General features: G+C 39.3%; 1 protein-coding gene across 1 annotated transcript in view; it reads right to left on the reverse strand.

The window, feature by feature from the left end:
* The window catches only part of LOC119745828 (band 4.1-like protein 4), a 50,190-nt gene extending 36,957 nt beyond the window's left edge, over window positions 1–13,233 (reverse strand). Inside the window, 1 exon segment of the mRNA XM_038222456.1 lies at window positions 12,612–13,233. Coding sequence (XP_038078384.1) covers window positions 12,612–12,695 — 84 coding nt within the window. The 5' untranslated portion in view covers window positions 12,696–13,233.
* Window positions 13,234–22,743: the final 9,510 nt, after the last annotated feature.

Consider the following 22,743-nt stretch of genomic DNA (forward strand, 5'->3'; position numbering starts at 1 on the left):
AGTTGAATTATCTAAGTTACCGGTACAAATTAAACACAGTTACAGTGTATGAAATAATTAAACAAGTCTACAAAATATTGTACTTAACAAAAAGACTTGCTTTGGCAGTTCTTCTTCAAGGAACAGTTTAATATATGACATGGAAACAATATTGTTTGGACTGAGGAAGTACTACATGTACCGATGTACTTAAAGGTATAGTCCATCATTTGTAACTTGTGCATTTTGTTCGTTTGAAGCAACAAAGGTACTAAAAATCTGAAGAAGGGTGCTGAACAACTAACCTGATGAAGTTTCAGCTCAGCTTCAGCTGTATATTCCGAGAAAAACAGCATTCTAGGATCCAATTTCATATCAAAAGTTGCTGAATCATGTTTTGAATTGGGCCTGAATTCAGCGTCCGAGACACGTTCTCACTGAGCCAATTGCAGCTACGCGATGTCGCGCACCGATCCGACGATCGTATAGCAACCGCGCACGTGTGTGCGTAGTGCCAACGCTTGCACGTGCTTCGCCGAATAAAAAAAACGAACTACTGACGGAAATTTCCTACGGTGCGTCTTAAGATGCACCGGTAAAAAGGCCTTCTTTCGTTGATTTCTTCAAAATGACAGCTTGCCAGAAAGAATAATTTCACAGGGAGTTTAGTTCCCTTACTACATATCTTTCAACCAAGCACGTTTTTCAACAATAATTACGTCAGTTACTTTTTGGAAAGCTGCAAATGATGGACTATAGCTTTAAACCCATATGTTTTCACCTCAAGTTTCCAGCTATACTGGCTGTACACTTTGTAACTTTGCCAATAGCCTGGGGCACATAAGTTGGGTATCCTTCAAATTTAAGCGTGTGCATGCCCTAAGTGTGAAACGTTTTTGTAAATAGTCTTCATTGACAGTCAATCAATGCAAAATGCTCACAACAGAAGGCAAACATCCCCTCCCCCCCCCCCCAAAAAAAGAGACAAATGATATTTGCTTTAGGCAACGATTGTCTGCAAAGACCAGCCTGGTTGGAGAAATCTATTTTTCCCGGCCAGTGACACTTTTCCTCCAGGCACAGAAGATCAGTTATTAGGGAGGATTAGTTTTCTTTCTGCTAGTAGGTGTATTCTGGGCTTTTGAGGGATTAAGCAAATCCCTACTACAAAATGTTCCTTAAATGTTTGAGGATTAATAATTGATGAATGGGGAAACAGCACTGGGACAAAAGCCAACACTGAACAGGCATACATGTATACATGTATGCCTAGGGAAATTCCAGGCACTGCTTCTTGCATGGTATTGGTGTTACATTGTAAGACTCAAATTATGCAGGGTGGCATAATGAAGGGTGACATTGTAATGTAAGACTCAAATTGTCTTGTTAATGCAGGGTGACATGTCTTGACTCAAATTGTCTTGTTAATGCAGGGCGACATGTCTTGACTCAAATTGTCTTGTTAATGCAAGGTGACATTGTTACATTGTAAGGCTCGATTGTATTTAAAGACTCAAATTGTCTTGTTAATGCAGGGTGACATTGTAAGACTCAAAGTGTCTTGTACATTGTTGGACCCAAAATTGTCTTGTTAATGCAGGGTGAAAGTGGTTTGCTGAAAATATGGTTGCTGATATTATTCAATAATTTTTGTTCATAAATACAGTAAAGCTGTATGCAGGCCTACATGTACCGGTATGATGTTATTTTTTTTTGCCAAAAATTTGGCGGGTTCACTTGTGCGTAAAGTTAAAGCCCTTTCTCAGAGGGTTGTCACAGACATTCAAAATTGGTATAAATTTATAAACATTTTTTTGTGGGTTAAAACAAAACATACAAATTGAAAAAAATAAAAAAGCACGGGGTATGCTTCCTATAGTTCTCAATGCGAGTTCACGTGTAAGACACATGAACCCTTGGACAAGAAATAAGGAGATGTCAAAAAGGGTAATGTAGCCAAAAATCACTCTCACAGTTTAACAAATTGCTATCTACCACAGTTCATTTCTAGCAATTTTTTTTCTCTTTTTTTAAGAATCTGCCTTAAACATTTACGATGTAGTTTTCTCATGGGTGCCTCATTGTCTACATCTGTCAGTGTCGATTAAGCACGCTTGGATTCATGCAGTTATTGTGTGAGGCATGGTCTCATTTGCTCTTAGCTTTTCTTGCATGAGCAATTTAAAATCAAGGTGACCATTTCCAAAACCTTGACTTCATTTGGACAATGTCAAAGAATTGTCAGGTCAGGGAACCAGACTTTCGGAGCTGGCTTGCATCCGTTCACAGATGTGTAACTGATTGCAAACAAAATGTACACCAATTAAATTTGGTAAATTGGTGGCAGTACGGTATTTCACAAAAAGTCACTTTTTCCCAACGATGGTCGGCCAACCACCATTGGAAATTGATACAAAAATTCCACTTTTCTTGAAATTGACTGCATTAGGTGGCATTTCACAGGATGCTTGAGACTACCAGGTATTTTCACTAAAAGTCAACTAAGGTATTTTATAATATTTTTGTTCTTCATTTTTTCAATTTATGTTGCAAATACATGTATATATATACCTGGCCAAGTGATGGACTTACAGTGTACTTGATGTTTGATGAGAAATGGGTCATACACAAAATACACGTTTAACTAAAAAGAATCGCACAATATATAATGTTTTGCAACTCATCCGATAAAATGTGGCAAAAAGGGGCTACGCCATTGTGAAACGTTTTCAAATTGGCTGCCGGCCTATAACTTAATTAATTCTGATGGGGAGTCCGAGTGACCACAGTCTCACAAATGACTTTAATAAGTACCTACGGCATCTAAAATACTGAACAAAAACATTTCTTCCTAGTCCCCTAAATTGATCGTTAAAAACATGACAGCGGTTCCACACATGTGTATACATGAAACCTTGAATCATCAATGAGTGAAATCCAGTTTCTCTCTTGGGACAGGACTCTCAAAGCAAAATTTAATTACAACAACACTGCATCAATGCCACCAATTTGTCACTATTATAGGAGGGGTGGAATTGCTCTTGATGCAATTTCTCTTTACAATAAAAATAAAACCAATTTAAAGTTGCTGTAACAACTGAAAGGTGTTAGCAACAAGGACTATGGATGGGAACGGTTGCACAAACAACACTTGCACAATATGCCAGCCTTGAAGGCTACAGCATGAATTTTTTATTTTAAGATTTTATTTTATTAAAATACTTTTTCTTTCTACCCACACTTTCTGATTGATTAACTAATTATCACGATGCATTTATGAATCAGGATAGATATGTTTGCGCAGTGATTTTTATGATCTACGGTAAGCCATTTCTTTTGAATCATCTCATCCCATGCAATTTGAACTGTGAACCAACATTTGCTCTTTATTTTGAGAATTAGCTTAAAAAATTCCTTGTCCTCAATTAATAAAAATATACATGTCAAGTCACTTTACATGTAAGTCTGTAGAAAATAGAAATGTTGATTTTAAGTCACAACGTTTGGCATGCAACTGTCACACACAAAGAGGGCAAATTCACAAATTTATAGGCCCTTAGTCTCTCTGAAGTGGTTTTTTTTTTTTTTTTTAATGTAATTCTCCAAGAAACTTCAGATTTATGATGTACGGTATACCAGTTTGTTTACTTTTGCAAAATGTCATCACATGCATACTGGTACTACAGATGAATGTAATATTTACTTTTGAAACAAAGCCGAAACATAAACAGGGCTTCACTAAACCTTAATTGCCTTGGAAGAGAGCCAGTCCTAAATATTCAGAAATCTTTAGCAGTCCAAATTATTTGTGAGACAAAAAACAAAACTACATGTACCCATTCACCTCAATATTATACATACATCAGCGAGTCAAAAATCATTTACAGTATACATGTACATCTTTCATGTACCGTTCTTTGTATACATGTAAATCACTTTCTTATCACAAATCATTTCAAAGATGAGTAGCATTCAAGTCTTATTTTTGTTCAGCTCCCTTTAGAGCATACAAATTACACTGTGTACATCATGTACATGTACGTACCGGTATGGAATGTAGGCCCATTTATTTGATATCTTAGAAAACTGAAATAATTCATGTGACTCAATGTTGGAACTGTATGTAAATTTGCCAGAAACCAAAATACACAATGTACCGTACATTGTAAATGTATATGGTACGACTTTCCAACATGCTCCACAAAAAGTCTTTGAACTGCTCCCATGAACTGTATTGATTAGCCAAATCCTAAGTGCCGATTACTGAACACATATTTATACCAACAACAGCTACTTAACCCAGAAACATCAAGGATGCTGCCATTGTCTGCAGCACAAACACAAACACGATGTACACTGTGCTGGGAATGTGTAGGCCTACATTGTGTACATTGCACATTTTTGACTACTGTTGACTGATGTAACTGTACACTCCATAACATTTTTGTTGTTGAAAACCAATAGAGTGTAGGACACCAAAGGATGTTACACATTTTAGAGAAGAAATTACTGACAGGAAACTTTGGTTATTACAAAATAAGCATTTAAAATACACTGCGTGGGCTGCAGAATGTGAGAAAGTGTGTACATTCAGTGAATGGGAGGTTTGCGGTAACACAAATCTTTTATTGAGTTGTGCGGTTCTGAGAAGAACCAGTTGGTTTAACTCGACGTAACTTTCAAACAGATGCTCTGCTCGACATCAGTAGAATGTGTACAGTACCGGTACATTACTACACATTTAAAATTCATCAACTTCCTTAATCTACCGTACGCTGTATTTTAGTTTGCAAAATTCTTTTGTCCAGTCCACATCTGGCCATATTTTACTCCACATAATCTGTGAATAAAAGCAAATGAGATGGCTGTGGAGGTTGCTATCAGCCAGATTCAAATCCAGTCTTGGGAACTTTGGCATTGCTACCCAAGACATTTTAAGCCTGTATTCAAGCTAATGCGCAGTGACCCCCATGAGGATACATGTATGTGGAATTTCTCAGTTCGGCATGCCAAAGTTCTCAAGACTAGATTTGATTCATCGATTCCCCTACCACCAAAGCGACTTGTCTGTGCTTGTGAGGGAACCAGCTGCTCTAGGGAACTCACCCAATCTTGAACCACATCATTACTGTTCAAACTAACAACTGATGAGCTGACCCGATAAGGTCATTGAAATGACTTTCGGGGACAGCCTGGAACATCTGGCAATCAATCAAATTGTCATTGTTACAAGTGGTTGATGGCAGCTCAAGGAAGCCCAACTATGTCCCCCCCCCCCCCCCCAAATCAGACTGGGGACTCCCTACTGCACTGTGGAAGGACCCAGAAAAAAAACCTCCAATTTTTTTTCTGGGATCAAGACTCACAATTCTTTGTCTAAGGAACTGAGAAATGTTTAAACTACCGGTAACCCTTCTCCTGGTACTTTTTTTTGGGGGGGGGGGGGATTTTTTACCGGATTGAGGTGTAACATGCAGCCGCTCTGCCACTGTAACTTTACAACAACCAAAAAAAGAGAACTAGTGCTCGACGACGGTAAAACTTCGACACAGGTTTTTAACACATGAAACATCCCCCAAACATCTGGAAACGAATGTCACATGAACTGGTGTTTACAGATTCGGAAAATTCACTTTTTTCCCAGCGTTACATACATACACGTACATATGCGTTTGTATGTTTCACTTGGAAAAGCAAATAAACATGTACCGTGAACATTTTTTTTTCTCGCTAAAGGTTGTGAGTTGAAAAACAGTTTCGGATAAAGAAAAAGAGAAAACTGGTTTTATTTTAGGTTCCTTGCGGTATTTACCCTTCCATACCGGTACCATGAAAACCAAAGGTTGTAGTACTCTGGAATCTTTATTTATATTAAATAAAGATGATGAAAGTCTTGTTTCAGCAGCGGTATATTCATTTGGATTGAGCAGAATTCCAGAGTTTATTTCGGTGAAACATTGGTTTTCTTCCAAAGTCATGTTTTGCAATGGTGTTTGTGTGAGTACTGAGTTGCAAGCACACTGGCCTTTTGCGTGTTTTGGCGTCAGAAATTACAATGCGATTTGATTCCCCTTGAAATACATTTTCCCATAACCTCCGGACGGTAGTTTCCAAAGATTTTGGAGGATTACGTGTACCGTACATGAACAGTGTATATACCGGTATTTCAAAGTTGTTATCTTAAAGTAGACAATAATTTCAAGAGCTTCTACCTTGAATATAAAATGAATGACAGACCAATTCAAGTGGCCGTTAGCTGGTGGCATTGACGAAGCAATAGTAGATTCATAGGACTTCTTTAGAAAGGTGTAATCAATAGTTTGCTTTTACAAAGGCTTTAACTGTCTGGGACTTACAATGTAGGAAGAAACCCTGTACATGTACATGGATGTTTCACAATACTGCCCCAAACAAGTAAATCGGGTCTCCAAATGAGTGTAGACATGCAGAGCGTGTCAATAAAAATGTCTCAGTCAATCCATAAATTTAAAAAATACTATAGATTAGTTTTGCAAGGGGAGAGTGAGTATACTCACTCTCCCCTTGCAAAACTAATCTATAGAGTCTGAAGGTGTACGTAGGTTAATTCTGGATAAGAGTTGCAAACTCATGAATTTTCAAAGTACATTATCTACAAGTAAATAATTTTTTTCTGGGAAAGTAGACAAACCAAGCTTTCAGAAACGTTTTGTGCTTTTCTTCTACTGCACTTGCATGGATTTATTTTTATCAAGGATTGAAGTTTCGAGAAACAGATGTAGCATTTTCCTCTATTTTGTGATGGAAATTTGAGTTCCCCTCTGTTACAGTTCTTATGCTTCAAAGGTTTTGTTTTTGGTTGACTATGAATTCTCTCGCTGTCCCTATCCACCACTATAGATTTTTAAACCAAAAGATGAAACACAGTCTTGTACCATTTTGAAAAAACGACGTTGCAATGTCCCATCTGTCACACACAAAAAAACATGAAAAGTTTGTGTATTTTTTACATAAAAAGATCTTTTTGGTTCAAACTTGAATTGCTATCTTCTATCAAGGTGACCTCACCTAGAAAATAAAATTTAAAAATCCTTTGATGTATAGTTGATCTGATATTTCATCTCGAACTCCGTCCGGCCTGTCACATTTTACCCATTTGTTAAGTATTTTTGTCCCATCATGGCTGTTTCATTTTTTTCAGTCAAGAGGTTAAAAAAGTGGAACATACGTTTTTTTGTAGACTCTTCTGGTTTTTAATAGGCATGTACTTCATGTCCTTAAAAAAAAAATGATTGTGCCTACATTTATTTAGTGCTAAAAATGTCACATTTTACCCATGTGTTAAGTATTTTTGTCCCGTCTGTCACATATTTTCAATCACCTGTTAAAAAAAGTTGAACATACATTTTTTGTAAAATCTTCTGGTTTTTAATATACTAGGCCTACATGTCCTTCTTAAAAATAACAAATGCTTATGCCTACATTTATTCAGCATATATAAATGACCCGTCTGTCATGTCACGTCTGTCACAACATTAATGAGCCTGGTGTTTCCAGTTCTATGTTTTGCTAAGTAAAGTGTTCACTGATTTTATTGGCAAATTTCCCAGGGGAACAGATAGCTTTTTCCAAAGAAAGTCATTTTCAAATTATGGAGTGTAATTTCCGTCCCGTCCGTCACGCTGATTTCAAGTTGTCACTATACAACCACTGAATCCTCTAGTTTCATGGATTGTTTTTTAATTTGAAATATAGTGTTTACTTTGACTTTATACATAACTTAGATGGTTACACCTTACCGGTACATATTGGTTGTGGCAGGCCTTTGAAGAAAAAAAAAGTAGTGTAAATCTGTCCCGTCTGTCACGCCGGCATTGGCCTGTAGTAAATTTACACAATGTTCTTTATCCCATCTCATTGGACACCCAGTCCAGAGATACAGCCAATTAAATGAAAGGACTTTCCAAGTAGGGCCCCTTTTCAGATTATCTGGTATCTAATGAAAGACATTCACACACCAGTGTGTGAACGCCTTTTATAGATCATTAGATAACCACATAATCTTAAAAGTTGCCCAAACAGATTTTGACAGTCTTTACAAGCTTTGCAAAATACTTTTAAACAAAAAGGTCTACATTGTAAATCACACAGAACAAAAACACTGTCATTAGAAAGTGTCAAAGGTAAAGAAACACTTTATCATCTCATGGTGCCTATGTGTGTAAATGTAAAGATGAAAAAAAATGGTTTAGTTTCTTGACTTTCCGGTCTATATAGATATCAGCAGACTTTGGTGATGGTAACATACCGGTACATGTATACCGGTAAGTATGAAACTTTTATAACTTAAGTTTTTTACACAGTTTCTTGATCTCCCTTTCACTTTCCTATTTTTTTGCCTGTTGGTTGTGAGAGGATAGAAAAATATTAATATAAAAACTTAAATGAAAACTTATGTAAAGTAAAAAAAAATTTGAAGGCACCTTCACTAACAACACAAAAGAAAATTTGTAAAATGGTGTCTTGTTATTTTCACTGCACTATGACAAAAAAACGTGGTAGGCCTAGGCCTACATTGTAAGTTTCTGGGCACAAACAACATTCCCTGTAACAAACGTCAAGTTCTAAACTAGGGTCCAGTGCTCTTCTATACTGAACACTAACAGTAAAACTCAGGAGTGGTATACAACAACATATGTACGGTAATATGAAAGAAACAAAGACCAACGATCTAATGGCATACAGTATTCCCCCTCGGGATTTAGAAGACCCAGGCCTTGACTTTGCCTGCTTGACACTGCTCTCACTCCTGGGACCTTCACCAGGATGTTATTCTCACAGAGGGGGCGCACACCTTGGCGTCAGGGACCCTGTGGCTCTGTAAGCAAACACCTGTAATGGAGCTGTGTAAGCACAGGTGTTCCTCAGTGGCTACAGTAATTGATACACCTACTGCATAGCACGTAGTACTTATCTTGCCAGCCTCAGACTGGCCAGCCTATAATCCTCTATGTACCTGACTGACTCACTGACTGACTGACTCACTCCCCGGTTGACTCACTGACTGACTCACTCACTGACTGAGTGTCACTTGCCTGAAGTCGTCCCAGGCCTCATAGTGCCCCTCTTTGCATAGTATAATGTAGGTTTTTTAGAATTTGAAAATAGTAGAATCGATAGGCAATTACATGTAGGCATGATAAATTTTTAGGGTGCATTTTTTCAGCATGAGGTAGCAGAAATACAGCGAAGTGATTTTACTTCAAGTTGTCCATGCTACGGTAGATAGGCCTACAGTTACCTAAAACTAATCTGCAGGATGTCATGCAAACTGCCCAATTTGTAAAAACAATCGAACATGCTGTTATTATTATTATTAATCATTTCTGGTAATGAGACAAAGGATCCCTCAAAAGTGCCCTAGGCACTGTAGCTCGCAAGCCTGATGAAACCTGTGGAGAGAAGACAATGAGAAGAAATTACAGTTTTAGAGGTGGGAGGAAAAGCCCAGAAGATATATTCTGGGGAAACCCACGGAATCAGGTAGGGACTGAAAACCCAATCCATTACATGTATACTATTGACTGAACTGTGGATCGCATTGATTTTTAACATGTTCTTTACCTACCGTAATTGTTAAAATGGATGGCAAAATAAAAAATGTGAGTTTTTATAGGTTATTAAGAACTTTGCATTTAGGCCTACATGTAGATATCTATACATTATTTATAGGCTCCTAAGTTGAAACACAGGTTTTTATAGGTTGTAAAAGTTTCGCCATGGCCTGCATACCTTGTCTCAAAAATCACACAAGGGCAGTTAGGGGCGGTACAAAGAGTAACAGGCAGAGTGCCCTGGGATGGTACACATACTACCAGTAATTAATAGGTTTACTTCATTATTCACGTGCTTGCTAAATGAGTAAGTTTGCAGTTGCTGTATGACAAGAAATCTGAAATGGTGAGTTTGTGTGGTTCTGAATAAGACATTTCTTGTCACGTGGTGCAGAGCTGCAAATTAACTCATTGCTTGCTTGTACTCCACCACGTACTGTGAAGTTCAAATCTTACATACACTTTTGTGCATTGCATGGTGACTGTAGGCCTAATGCAAGTTTGCACTGCCTACAGGATACACAAAAAAATAGTCATGGAGCAAGCAAGCAATGGCACAAAGCACGTATACAACACCGACCCATCATCAAGTTCCCCTCAAGGAGCAGATAAAGAACACATAAAACTTGTAAAAATAAACAAGCACTTTAGGTTGTATAAAGTCCTGCAGGACCCCACGGACTGTCATGTCAACACAACAGCAACCTGGGTAAAAGTGAAGAGAATTTGAACTATGACGCAGTTGTGATCAATGTTATTAAAAGGCCTTTTCACACTGGACAAATCTCTGGGTTGACGTGGGGTTGACGTAGGGTTGAAAACATGTTAGCGTTTCACACCCTGCGTCAACCGTGAGATTGATTTTGGCCCGGGTGCTCAACCCTGCTCCAGACAAGAGTAACTGAGCGAAATAAGCTCAGTTTGCACGAAATAAGTAACGATGTGGGGTTGAACATGGGGTTGAATCAAAAACTCAACCCTGGGTGGGCACTGGGTTCGCCCAGGTTTAAGTTGAACCCGAGTTGAGAGGCTCTAGTGAGAAATGGCCTTAAGAACACTGAGCCCAATTTTGCTGGGCCCAATTTCAAAAAATTGCACGCTAACTCGTACATTCAGCATTCTGTGCTAACAGTTCCACGCTAACTCGTACATTTAGCATTCTGTGCTAACAGTGCTAGCGAACCACGGAGTCACCCTAATCTCGGACAGCCACCTCCCCCCCCCCCCCAACAAAAAGGGCCGCAGGGTACTACATATGCATTGTGCCAATTATTCAATGCAGTGCAAGGTATTGTAGGCCATTTGTACATAATAGGCCCATGTATTTTCTTTGTGTGAAAATGACTCATCTCAACACCTCTTTTTGATCACCCACAAACAGGCATACATCGTGTGGTATCCTTACATGTACTTGTCCCATTGTAAGTATTCCTATGTTGAAATGGGGGGGGGGGGGGGGGGAATGGAAATCACATGACACTAGGGTGCACTGTTCACGACACAAAGAATACACCCTATAAATTCAAAGTTTCATGCTTACGCCCTTTAACCTTACACCAAAATGTTGCATTTCAGACAAAACTGTCAGACTACTAAACTAGTGCGGAGTAAATATTTTACAACTGTCAAGGGCCTGCTAAGGGTTAACCCTAATGTCTTAAGGGCTCTTTGGGGGTCAAGAACCAAGTACCACAGAATAGGCCTACTACATACCTGTATGCACACAATGTATGCGCTGACATCAAAAAAGTTGCACCTACAATTATAATTTAAGTGCCAAACTTTACGACAAATTACATGTACCGGGTACATCACAGTGGTGTATGTATACGTGTGTGTGCATGCATAGGCCTAGGTTTTTTTATTTGCGAATATTTCCAGCATCGGGACAGCCCTACATGTAATTCATTCATAAAATACATGTAAGCTAAAAAAAATGACGAATCCATCCAGCATCTTGGACAATCCCGCCTCTTGAGAAAAAAAACAATCACATCTTCATTTTTTCAAAAAGACCCGACGAACATGGCCATGGTCATCGCAAGTCATCGCACCCCCACCCCCCCCCCCCCATAAGCTAAAAAAAAAAAAAAAAAAAAAAAAAAGGAGAAAAAAAAGAGATATGAGCTCTGTAGAAGAAACAAGATGTGAAGTCACCAGCTTTTGCTCATACACATGTTTAACAACTTGGGTGTCTGTAGGGGTGTAAATGGGGGTGGGGTCGGCAAATTGCCCCCCACCCACCCTCTAAAAAATGATAAACTGATGCTAGAGAAAGTGCAAGGATTTTGGGGAAAGAAATGTGCTTTGCCCCCCCCCCCTCTAGAAAAAATCCTGGCGACGCCCATGCGGACAAGAAACTACTATTTTTTGCATTAACTCGGCCAGCCCCATAAATGTGGCCAATTTACTGAACGACATGTACAGGGTCTCCGTAAATAAAGCCACACCTGGAACATGTACCCAAAAATGTAGAACTGTGTCAAGTTTTTATTTTCACATTTTGTTTGTAGTTTATTTACACTTCAGAAGCACACTCGTCACTCACCCTTTTAAAGGGATAGAAAAGTAGCCCCCCCCCCCTTTTTCAGAGGTCTATTTTTGTGTGTTATTTCGTGTTGGAATACGCTAACGTGTGCAAACGAACCTGGAAATTACACGAGATATAGACGTCTGAGAAAATGGGTCAATACCTTTCTATTGCTTTAACCGTGTGCTTTTAAGTTGAAAAAAAAAAAACTACAAAAAAGTCTAATGACAATTTGAAAATAAAAACTTTACAAAGTTCTACATTTTCGGGTACATGTTCCAAGTGTGGCCTTTATTTACGGAGGTAGTCCAGTAAATTGGCCATATTTATGGGGCTAAAACTCAGCCTGGTTCAGTGATTATGTAGAACAAGACGCCGTATAATTTGGCAGTACAATTGCAATTTTTAATTGCAAGGAAAAGGGGGAAATTTATACATTAGTGACTGATATTTAAATGAAAACATGCCGCCCTCCCTTCGAAATCTTGGTTTAAATTAAACAAGTTTACCTGTACTTTCAAAGCTAACTCTGTCTCATCAAGCAATCGGATGGAGCAGTAAACTTCCTTCTGGCTGCGTCCAAAGCATTCCATTTCGCTTTCAAGACTAAAACTTTAACAACTTCTAGTACTAGGCTAGTTGTATCTGCTTGTTTAAGTCGTCATGTTGGGATGAGATTTTACTCTGCAAAACTGTCACCGTCGAACTTCAGGGTTGGGCGTGCTTTATTACATTATACTGAGTAAAGTACCGGCCAGTACCGGCAGGCTACTGTCACTGTCCGAAGAAACACGTACACGTACACGCGAGTCGCGAGGAGTTCCGATTTATAATTTATAGTTAGGGGGGGAGGGGCCTATAGTATAGGCCTATACTGTCGTCGATCTGTCGATGATGTTGACACTGCGACGCATGTTCACCGAATCGGTTAGTTACCGATTGTCCACAATACCACAGCCTTGCTATGTTGCCCGAAACTTATTTTATGGATCATGGAGTTAATTCAAGTACAGTGTCGGTGAAGGACGGTTTTTCTTCCGTAGCACGGTACTATAGTAGAATCAGCGGGGAATTCATAACTTAGTGCATGCAACGAACGCGGTGAATCTGCGCTTTTACGCAAACGCTGTCCAAATTTGTTCACAAGAGGGCGCTATCGCAATTGATTGGTGAGCTGGGTCTAGGTCTGTGGTCCGTCCGCGTCCGGTCAGCACAAGAAATGTGTTCAACTATGAACACTAACTGTGAAACATCTCAAACTTTGCCATGGACTTCTTGTTATATGTTGGCTGTGCCTGTGTGGATTTCTTTTCTGTGGAATGTATCGTGTGGACAAGTTGAGTATTCACTCAGTCAGAAACAATTTCTGAGGTATAAGTAGACACTCTTTATAAATTATTCCAGGAAATTATTGTGTATCCTCTTTCTACATCCTCTTGCTATTTGAAGAAAAGACATCCCCTTTTATGAGCTTTTGTGTCCAGATTTCGAGTGTCTCCTTTTACTTTTGCAAATTCCAAAAATAGCGGGTATAGTTGAAAAAAAAAAAGGACTCCGAATCCGAGTCGATCAGGCTCCCTGTCAATTACAATTTGCAAAAAAAAGTAGTGTATCCTTTTCATGCTGTGTGTTCTAAAAAAGAAAACAAAGAGTTCTTCATTTATGAGATATTGTGTCCAGATGAGCGGGTGTCTACCTGTATATTTTGTGAATTGCAAAAATAGCCGCTGCATTTGAAAAAGTGTACTCTGAGTCTGCCCCTTTCGTTTTTGTGCAGTAAATCCCATAGCAAGGACTGTCATCGCCAACCGGCATGGCTCTCATGTATCGCAGTATAAAGGTACCTTAACATAGATGGATTTGGACAAACTATAGCTTGTTGGAAAGCTGATGAATAGACCAACAAGCTACAAATCGGCAAGCCTTCAGACTGGACACGTTTGGAGTGAGTGTCAGATGTAGGTACACGATGCCACTAGTTTCGTTTTTGAGCAGTAAATCCTTTTGCAAGGCCTGTCAGCGCCAACCGGGATGGCTCTCATGTATGGCAGTCTAAAGGTACCTTAACATAGATGGATTTGGACAAATTATAGCTTGCTGGAAAGCTGATGAATAGGCCAACAAGATGGCAAGTCGGCAAGGCTTCAGACTGGATACTATTGGAGCGAGCGTCAGATGTATGTACATGATGCCACTAGTTTCGTTTTTGTGCAGTAAATCCTATAGCTGACAGGCCTTGCTATAGCAAGGCCTGTCAGCGCCAACCTGCATGGCTCGCAAGTATCGAAGTACCTTAACATGAATGGCTTTGGACAAACTATAGCTTGTTGGAAAGCTGATGAATAGACCAACCAGCTACAAATCGGCAAGCCTTCAGACTGGACACGTTTGGAGTGAGCGTCAGCTGTATGTATGTGATGATACTAGTTCGTTTTTGTGCAGTAAATCCCTTAGCAAGGCCTGTCAGCCCCAACCGGCATGGCTCTCATGTATGGCAGTCTAAACGTACCTTAACATGATGGATTTGGACCAAACTATAGTTTGTTGGAAAGCTTATTAATAGGCCAACAAGCTGGCAAATCGGCAAGGCTTCAGACTGGAAACTTGTGGAGTGAGCGTCAGATGTAGGTATGTGATGATACTAGTTTCGTTTTTGAGCAGTAAATCCCATAGCAAGGCCTGTCAGCGCCAAACCACATGGCTCTTATGTATCGCAGTATAAAGGTACCTTAACATAAATGGATTTGGACAAACTATAGCTTGTTGAAAAGCTGATGAATAGGCCAACCAGCTGGCAAATCGGCAAGTTTCTAGACCTGAAACTTTTGGAGAAAATCCTAGATGTAGTACATGATGCCACTATTCTCTTTTTTTTGCGCAATAAATCCCGTAGCAAGGCCTGTCAGCGCCAACGCGCATGGCTTCCATGTATCGCAGTGTAAAGGTACCTTAACATAAATGGTTCTGGACAAACTACAGCTTGTTGGTAAGCTGATGAATATGCCAACAAGCTGGCAAATCAGCAAGGTTTTAAACTTGAAACTGTTGGAGTAAACGCCAGATGTAGAACATGATGCCACTATTCTCGTTTTTGTGCAATAAATCCCGTAGAAAGGCCTTTCAGCGTCAACGCGCATGGCTCTCATGTATCGCAGTCTAAAGGTTCCTTAACATAAATGGTTCTCGACAACTATAGCTTGTTAGTATGCTGATGAATAGGCCAACAAGCTGGCAAATCGGGGGGTTTCAGACTTGAAGGTACATGATGCCACTAGTTTTGGTTTTTGTGCAGTAAATCCCATAGCAAGCCCTGCTCATGTATCGCAGTCTAAAACATGGATGTTTCTGGTCAAACTATAGCTTGTTGGAAAGCTGATGAATTGGCCAATAGCTGGCAAATCGGCCAGGTTTCAATATGGCCGCCACCTATGGAAAGCCGTGCTGGACAGAGAAGGAAATATTTTGATTTAGACAGTATTCGACTGTTTATATAAAGGATTTTGAATGAAATTTGGTTAGATTATCAGTTCATTTCTGCCCAGAACGGCTTTATATAACTGATAGGAACGTTCTATTTGCGTTCAAGATGCTTTAGTTGATGGGATTGGCAGATCTAATAAAATCCTCCAAAGCAGTTTAATTGGGGTATAATCCCTTAGGCCGAAAAAAAGTCTCCGGTTTCTGGTATGCGCGCGCGTCGCCGTAGCCATGCTTTTTTTCAATGAAAGATGATGTCTCAAAACCGCCAAACTCACTGGTTTGACTGGAATCCTGCTGCTGCACAATTTTAACGTGTTTTTTAGATTGGGTTATGGTCGAGAATAAGCTTTATGTGGCCTCTCTGGACTCCCATATATTTGCACTAAGTTTAGTCGGGAACCATTTGCAGTCATCAGCACACATTTGAAGCAAAAAAATCAGGTAAAAAAAAAAAAAAAGCCGCGTCGCCACACCACTTTTTGGGCAAGCTCCATACCAGAAACCGGACACTTTTTTTTTGGCCTTATAAACAATTATAAACTGACATTTACCAAATTCAAAGACAAGTATAACGACTGGTATAACCACGTTTGAAAGTACGACATTTAAAATGTGAAGTATGACGTTAAAGTTATGAAGTTAAACGTTAAACCACTACGTTTGCCTGTCGTTTGAGCCACGGCGTTTGCCTGTCGTTTTAGAAAACCATAGGTTAATTAACCTGGGGTTAGCTTTGTTATCTATTCTTTAACATTGTACTTTGGCTGGATTTGTTCACGACCACGAGTCACGGACATGCAACCCACGGCATTTCCAACTATTAAAGCTCTGTTCCCATATCTTTCATTGATTTCCCGTATACTGTAGCTCTCAGCCGAAGTAGTCCCCGTAAACGTTCAAGTCGGGATTGAAGGCGGATGTAAAACGAATTTCACAGAACTACAAGTAAGCACGTTAGAAGAGTACGGATTGCATAGACATTTATATAAAACCTCGTAGTATTTGAAAGTGTGGCTGTTTTCCCTTGTGCAAAAAATAATTACCTTCTGGACAAAAAGTTTCGCCAAAATAATGATAATGTATGTATAGTAATTAAGTGACCTAGTTTCGTCATACATCTGTTAAACTCGCAATGGACTGAAGTTCACGTCTGTTGTATAATCAATGTACAAAGTACAAGTATCACCTTTATTGCTTGAATATATTGCTAGACAACTTGTTTCTGTTTGCAAATCTCATACACCTGTTATTTCGAAAGGAGATATGAGTCAATGCGTTATAAATTGGATTTCAACATTTCTTGTTTAAGACTAGATACATCGATATAGAGGTGACATTTTCCAGCATCCTTTCATTTGCAGATCGACGATCATTGTGCCACTTACAACGCCTTCTGTGCTAACTCTACGATCTTCATTTCAGCATACTGAAGTAAGATTAAACTAGAAAACAAAATTAAACTAGACTAGGCACCATATGGTTTGCTTGGTGCTGCTGGGTGATATGGACATGTACATATAATAATAATAGTAGTAATAATAATAATAGGTACGTTTGTGAAAATTATTTGTTTTAGTTCATTTGTTATTGTTTCGGCAAATTGGAAAGTGCTTCAAAATAATCAGTAATACGATGCTCGTGTATCTGTATGCTTGGTATTATTGTATTTATTGGGGGTAAAGGAGAAAGCCACTGAATGAGGTCGCGTGATTTGGACCACTACCCGCCCTACCGTACATGGTTAGATTAACCGTGTCTCCTCTCTGCAGAACCACCACCGCGCTCCCAGACACCTGCTCCTGGTTACTTGAATCAGAGGTAAGGCCAGCGACAACCGCTTCGCCGTTCTTCCTAAGAAAAACGTGCAGGCGGCTGCCGTCGATTTTGTGCACAGAAAACATGAACACGTAGGTGCCCGGCATACTACAAGTAAACGTGCCGTTCTCGAGATCGAAGTTGGTACCCGGCAGAAGCGTCTTGGTCTCTTGGAAGGACAAACCGTAGTCGTCGATTGTAGAGGTATGCGAGTGGCTCGTCCTCACCACGGTGAATGCTACTTGCTGGTTGGAGTTGTCTGGTGTCTCCCCTGGCTCACCCTTTTGACCTTTGACACCAGTTTGACCAGTTGGCCCGACTAAACCTTTAGGCCCAGTGTCACCTTGAGGGCCAATCGGTCCGATCTGACCCTTAAGTCCCGTCTGACCTTTGAGACCCGGTGCTCCTCGTACACCCGGAGGCCCAAACGGTCCTGGCTCACCTGCATCACCCTTTGACCCTTTTAGAATTCCTACAATTGCAGCTGTTTCCTGGCAGCACGTTTGGCCCGCCTGAGACGCAGGACCATCGCCGTCCGAGGGAACCGGCCCAGTAATTGAAGCTCGGAGGTTGACGGAGTTACCCAGAAGGAGGGCGATTGAAAGAACGGTTGCCACGCAGATCTTCATTCTGTACAGAAGAACAATGACTAAACTGAAACAAATCGGTGAGAATTTATTTTAAATAAAATACTTTTTAAAATAGGGAAGAGTAGGGAAAAACATTGAGGTCCGATAAACTGGAGAACTTGTCTAAAACTTACGACAATCGCTGTCGGATTTGGAAAAAAACCCGAACAAACAAGAGATTGGAGAAATCATTGTTCAAAGAATATTTTCTTTGTGATATAACAGTGGCGTATGAGGAAAACGGAGCTAACATTTATAAAAAGCCTATTTTAAAACCGGTTGACATGGCAAACCATCGAATTGATACAAGTTAGGAAAGGTCGCCAAATTGCATTCCGATAGGGCGAAGCGTTCCGGAGCTGTAGTATCTTTATTTATTTATTATTATTATTATTTTAGAGGGGTGGGGGTGGGTTGAGGCGGAGCACATCTTGCCTCTTCCCCGGTCTTGATAAAATCATTAATTAAACCTCACCACACCCACCTCGATGGTTCGTTCTTGAAGATCAGGTCCAATAAGAGATCACAAGGAGTTCAGTGAAGGCTGAAAAACATACAAACGAAGACTGGTCATGTTTTACTTTAGAAAGGAATAACATTTTATTATCAATTAAAATAGTGTTGTAACAACTCTGTGGAAATAAACAGTGCAAAATATTAAATTGCTTTTCTTATCACCAATACGATTGAAGTTTAGCGAATTGCAACTCCTGATTCCACTGCACTTTTGATGAAAATGAACTTCCTTTAACTTATTCGCCATATCGGTAAAAAAAATCGATTAAAACATAGAATGATTATTTTTTTTTGGAACAAAAAATGCTGCCCGCACGCTTTTTGTTATTGTAAATATTCAAAAAAATCGCATGCTCTAACTGCGACCTTTTGAAAAGTAATAAACATTGCGACTTAATGAGTAAGTTGCGAAATTACATATTATGATTCACTGTCATAAACAATCAACGAATTACAACGTGATTTACAATCAACAAAGAATTAGCAGGGTAATTGCGGACACAATTTGGTAAACAATGAGAACATGATTAAGAATATAACATTTCATAGGCCTACATGCTCACTAATCCGATTAAACAAAAACTAGAAATGGATGAGATCAATGATTAGTTTCATTTGCTACTACTTTTTACTTTTGCGAAACTAATTGTGGGTAGAATAATAAGAAATAACAATTACACGTTTGTTTTGCCATTAGTTCGAGGCACCCTTGTGAATTTGACGAGAAATCTAACTTGATGGTGTTGCAATACAAACTGGAGAACTTGTAAGCATGAGACTGGAGAAATCATTCTTCAAAGAATGTTTTCCTTGTAATCTAAAAGTGACGTATGAGGGGAAAGGGGCTAACATTTATGGAAAGCCTATTTTAAAACCGGTTAACATGGCAACCCATCGAATTGATACAAGTTAGGAAAGGTCGCCAAATTGCATTCCGATAGGGCGAAGCGTTCCGGACCTGTAGTATCTTTATTTATTTATGATTTATTTGTTTGTATTTATTACATTTATTATGTATTAGTTATTTATTTTTTTTTTATTGCTGAATTTCATCAGTAAAACGCCGCAAAAAAAAAAAAAATCGTTGTCAGGGTAAAATGTGATTTGGATTAATTAATTATTCGATGGTAATTTGCTCATCAACAGCCTTGACTAAACTCACGCACGAGCAACATTCATGTCTTTTTGGAAGGCTTCACTATTTTCGACTCAAACGAAGTAATGACAAGAAGAGGTTTTTTTATAAAAACCTTACCAAAAACAAGTTAAAACTCTATATCAGATCATTAGCAATTGCACGGAAACAAATCTACCCATAACAAAAACTTTTCAAAGCTCTATACTCTACAATAGAAGTGATTTCAAACACCCTGTGAAATTATTCCGCCTGATTTATCGTTAAACAAAAATAAAGGCGTTGTCCAAAATAGTGTGCCGACGGGCACACTCTTTTGCATGTGTAAGCAACGGCATCCAGTTACGATAAGCAAAAGTTGTGCATATGTTTTCTCTTAAATGAGACTTGTAGGTTTGCATGGTTGACATGAACGAAGAATATAAGGTTTGCAGTCACACCACGTGAATAATATTGAGTTGCGTGGTTCTGAGAAGAACCAGTTGTTTTAACTCGACGTTTCGAACAGTGTGCTCTCTTCGTCATCAGGAGACTGCCGGACTCTTACTGGTGTAGTTGTTTAAGTTGCCAGGTAGGATAATGAAGTGGACTGTGTGTACTCACTGAATCATGTTAGAAGGTTGGTGGTACAGCTGGGATGAACATCAAGGGGGTGCAGAGTGCCAAGGGTATGGGGGGCCCATTGGCATAACTAATTACGGGAACTATGGGGATTAGATAGGCCCGTGGGTATATAGAAGAACACGACACATGCAAGTCTCAGGATGAAGAACAGAGTACACTGTTCGAACCGTCGAGTTAAACAACTAGTTCAGGATTCAAACACCATTCAACAAAAAGGCTACGTTCAAAAACGTATGCTCATAGCGGCAATTTGCCAAAATGTGAGGCACAGTTCGCTTCGGTGAGTGTAGATTTGTTGATCGAATGGCGTTTTCTGTTGATAATAGTGACCAAAAACGTCAAACATGTAAACGCATAGAAAAAAAGTACAGTCTCCCGGCCTCCAAACCACCGCTTTATTTCGATGCTTAAATGAAGAAAATTTTAGATATTCCATCGTGGAAGCACTCATCAACACTCGAGTGGATTGCTTGCTGAAAAAAAATACCAAAAATAAGAGTCATTAAAAATCCTCTAGGAGATAACTTTGGGGCTGGTGGGGAGGCATAACTGAATTTCTCAAGTACAGCAGGGCAACAAAACCCATATCTGTCAAGTAAAATTTAATTTGGATTGATTAGTCCAAGCGAAATACGTTCTCCGACGGCCCTATCTGGACTCAAGCACGAAGAACATTTTTTTCAAAGCTTTGCTATTTTCGAATCAAAATAAGTAATCACACAAATAAATTGTAATTGCCCGGAAAAAGTACCTATAAGGATTTAATGACAGAAACTGCGATGTTCAAAGTGAAGACAGGACCGGTTTCACATTCACTGTGAATTGTTAGCCTGAAGATCGTCTGAAAAACAAATGAAGACGTTTTTGAAATAGTGTGCCGGTGGGCAGACTATTAACGTGTGCTAGCAACAAAATCCAGTGACAAGAACCCACAAAAATAATTCCTTTAATTTATCTGTTTAATGTATAGCATCAACTAAGCTAAAAGTTCAAAAAAAAATTAGTTGTACTGCATCATACTTAAGATTGTGAGCAATTGATCCTATGTTCCTCTAACTGGTTCAAGGTTGCTTGAACTTGTGGTAATAGGAATCACAATGAACATACAGTTTTTGGGAAATCGATCTCATACCAAGGAAGTAGAGGCGCCAACATTACAGCTGGACTACCGCAGTCAAGTTACAGTCGTTACATAAAAAATTATTTTCCGGATGGGAAATCAGCGCACCGGTTTGGCTCTAGTAAGCCACCATCTGTTTGTCAACTGAAAAGTGTCTCACAAAATATTTCAGATTAGTGAAAATCTGTGCCAATTACCAAAAACTTTCGAAAAATGAGCCCAAAAACCAATATCGCTGTTTGTCCAAATATCCAACAGAATCTCAGTGGAATGCTGAGTGGAACCCTACATGCAAATACATGAGTGAATTCATCCGAGAGCTTTTGTTTCAATCTCTTCAGGCGAACAGAAGGCCTGAGCAATTTGTGCAAACATCAACTCTATACATGATTTCTAAAAATTCATCCAGTTAAATAAAGCAGTTTGAACTGGTATAAAACTGTGTGTATCATCACGATCCGGTGCGTTTGTATTTGCGCCCTCTATATTCATGACACGTTCATCCTGCATTAAATGTAACTTGATGATCAAAGTGCGCTGTGAAATCTAGCGAAATGACAAAGTTGAAAGGGTACTGCTTGAGTAATAACACAGAATAAGACAGGCATGTTTTTGATGTCCGGTTTTCCTGAAAAAAACGTTCGTCCGTGACCAACTTCCCCATAACTGTTGATCCTGAATTAGTTTCAGTGATTGCCGGGAAACAATGTGAGTACAGTAATGTCAGAGAGGAATTCCTTATTCCGAACAACAAAACCCTGATACATTTGGGTGATCGGGTACTACCAAATCATTCTTTGGAAATGTTAAGAAATATATTTCTTTCTTCCTTTTTTTTTGGACAATAATTATCTGCAACCTTTCTTCTGAACCGTACAGTACATGGTATAAACTTTAAACCTTGAACGAACATCAACACTGTTTCCGAGATGTACCTTTTTATACTCTAACGTCATAATTACGTCATCAGGTATCTTATTACAAGCGATTTCACTGCAAAACATCATAAACAAAATGAACAATCATGTTCGCACTTTGAAATCTGGTTGACCATACCTTAATAAACTTTTTTGATTTTCGAAGACAAAATCGTCCGACATTTCCTTCCGGGTGGGGGGTACCGGTAGGTCAAATTTAGGTCAATTTAAAATGCAAAAAGAAGCTGCAGATGGATGAAACCTGGTATGAACATGAACCTAAATGTGAAGATATGGATATTTTACATCAAATCATACATCAAATTACAAGCATTTAAGGTCCAAATTTGACAAAACAAATTGACAGTCGCGGATCCAGAGGGTCGGGTGGGATGGGGGGGGGGG

Source organism: Patiria miniata, unplaced genomic scaffold (genome assembly GCF_015706575.1).
Source record: "Patiria miniata isolate m_02_andy unplaced genomic scaffold, ASM1570657v1 HiC_scaffold_7, whole genome shotgun sequence".
Taxonomy (NCBI): domain Eukaryota; kingdom Metazoa; phylum Echinodermata; class Asteroidea; order Valvatida; family Asterinidae; genus Patiria; species Patiria miniata.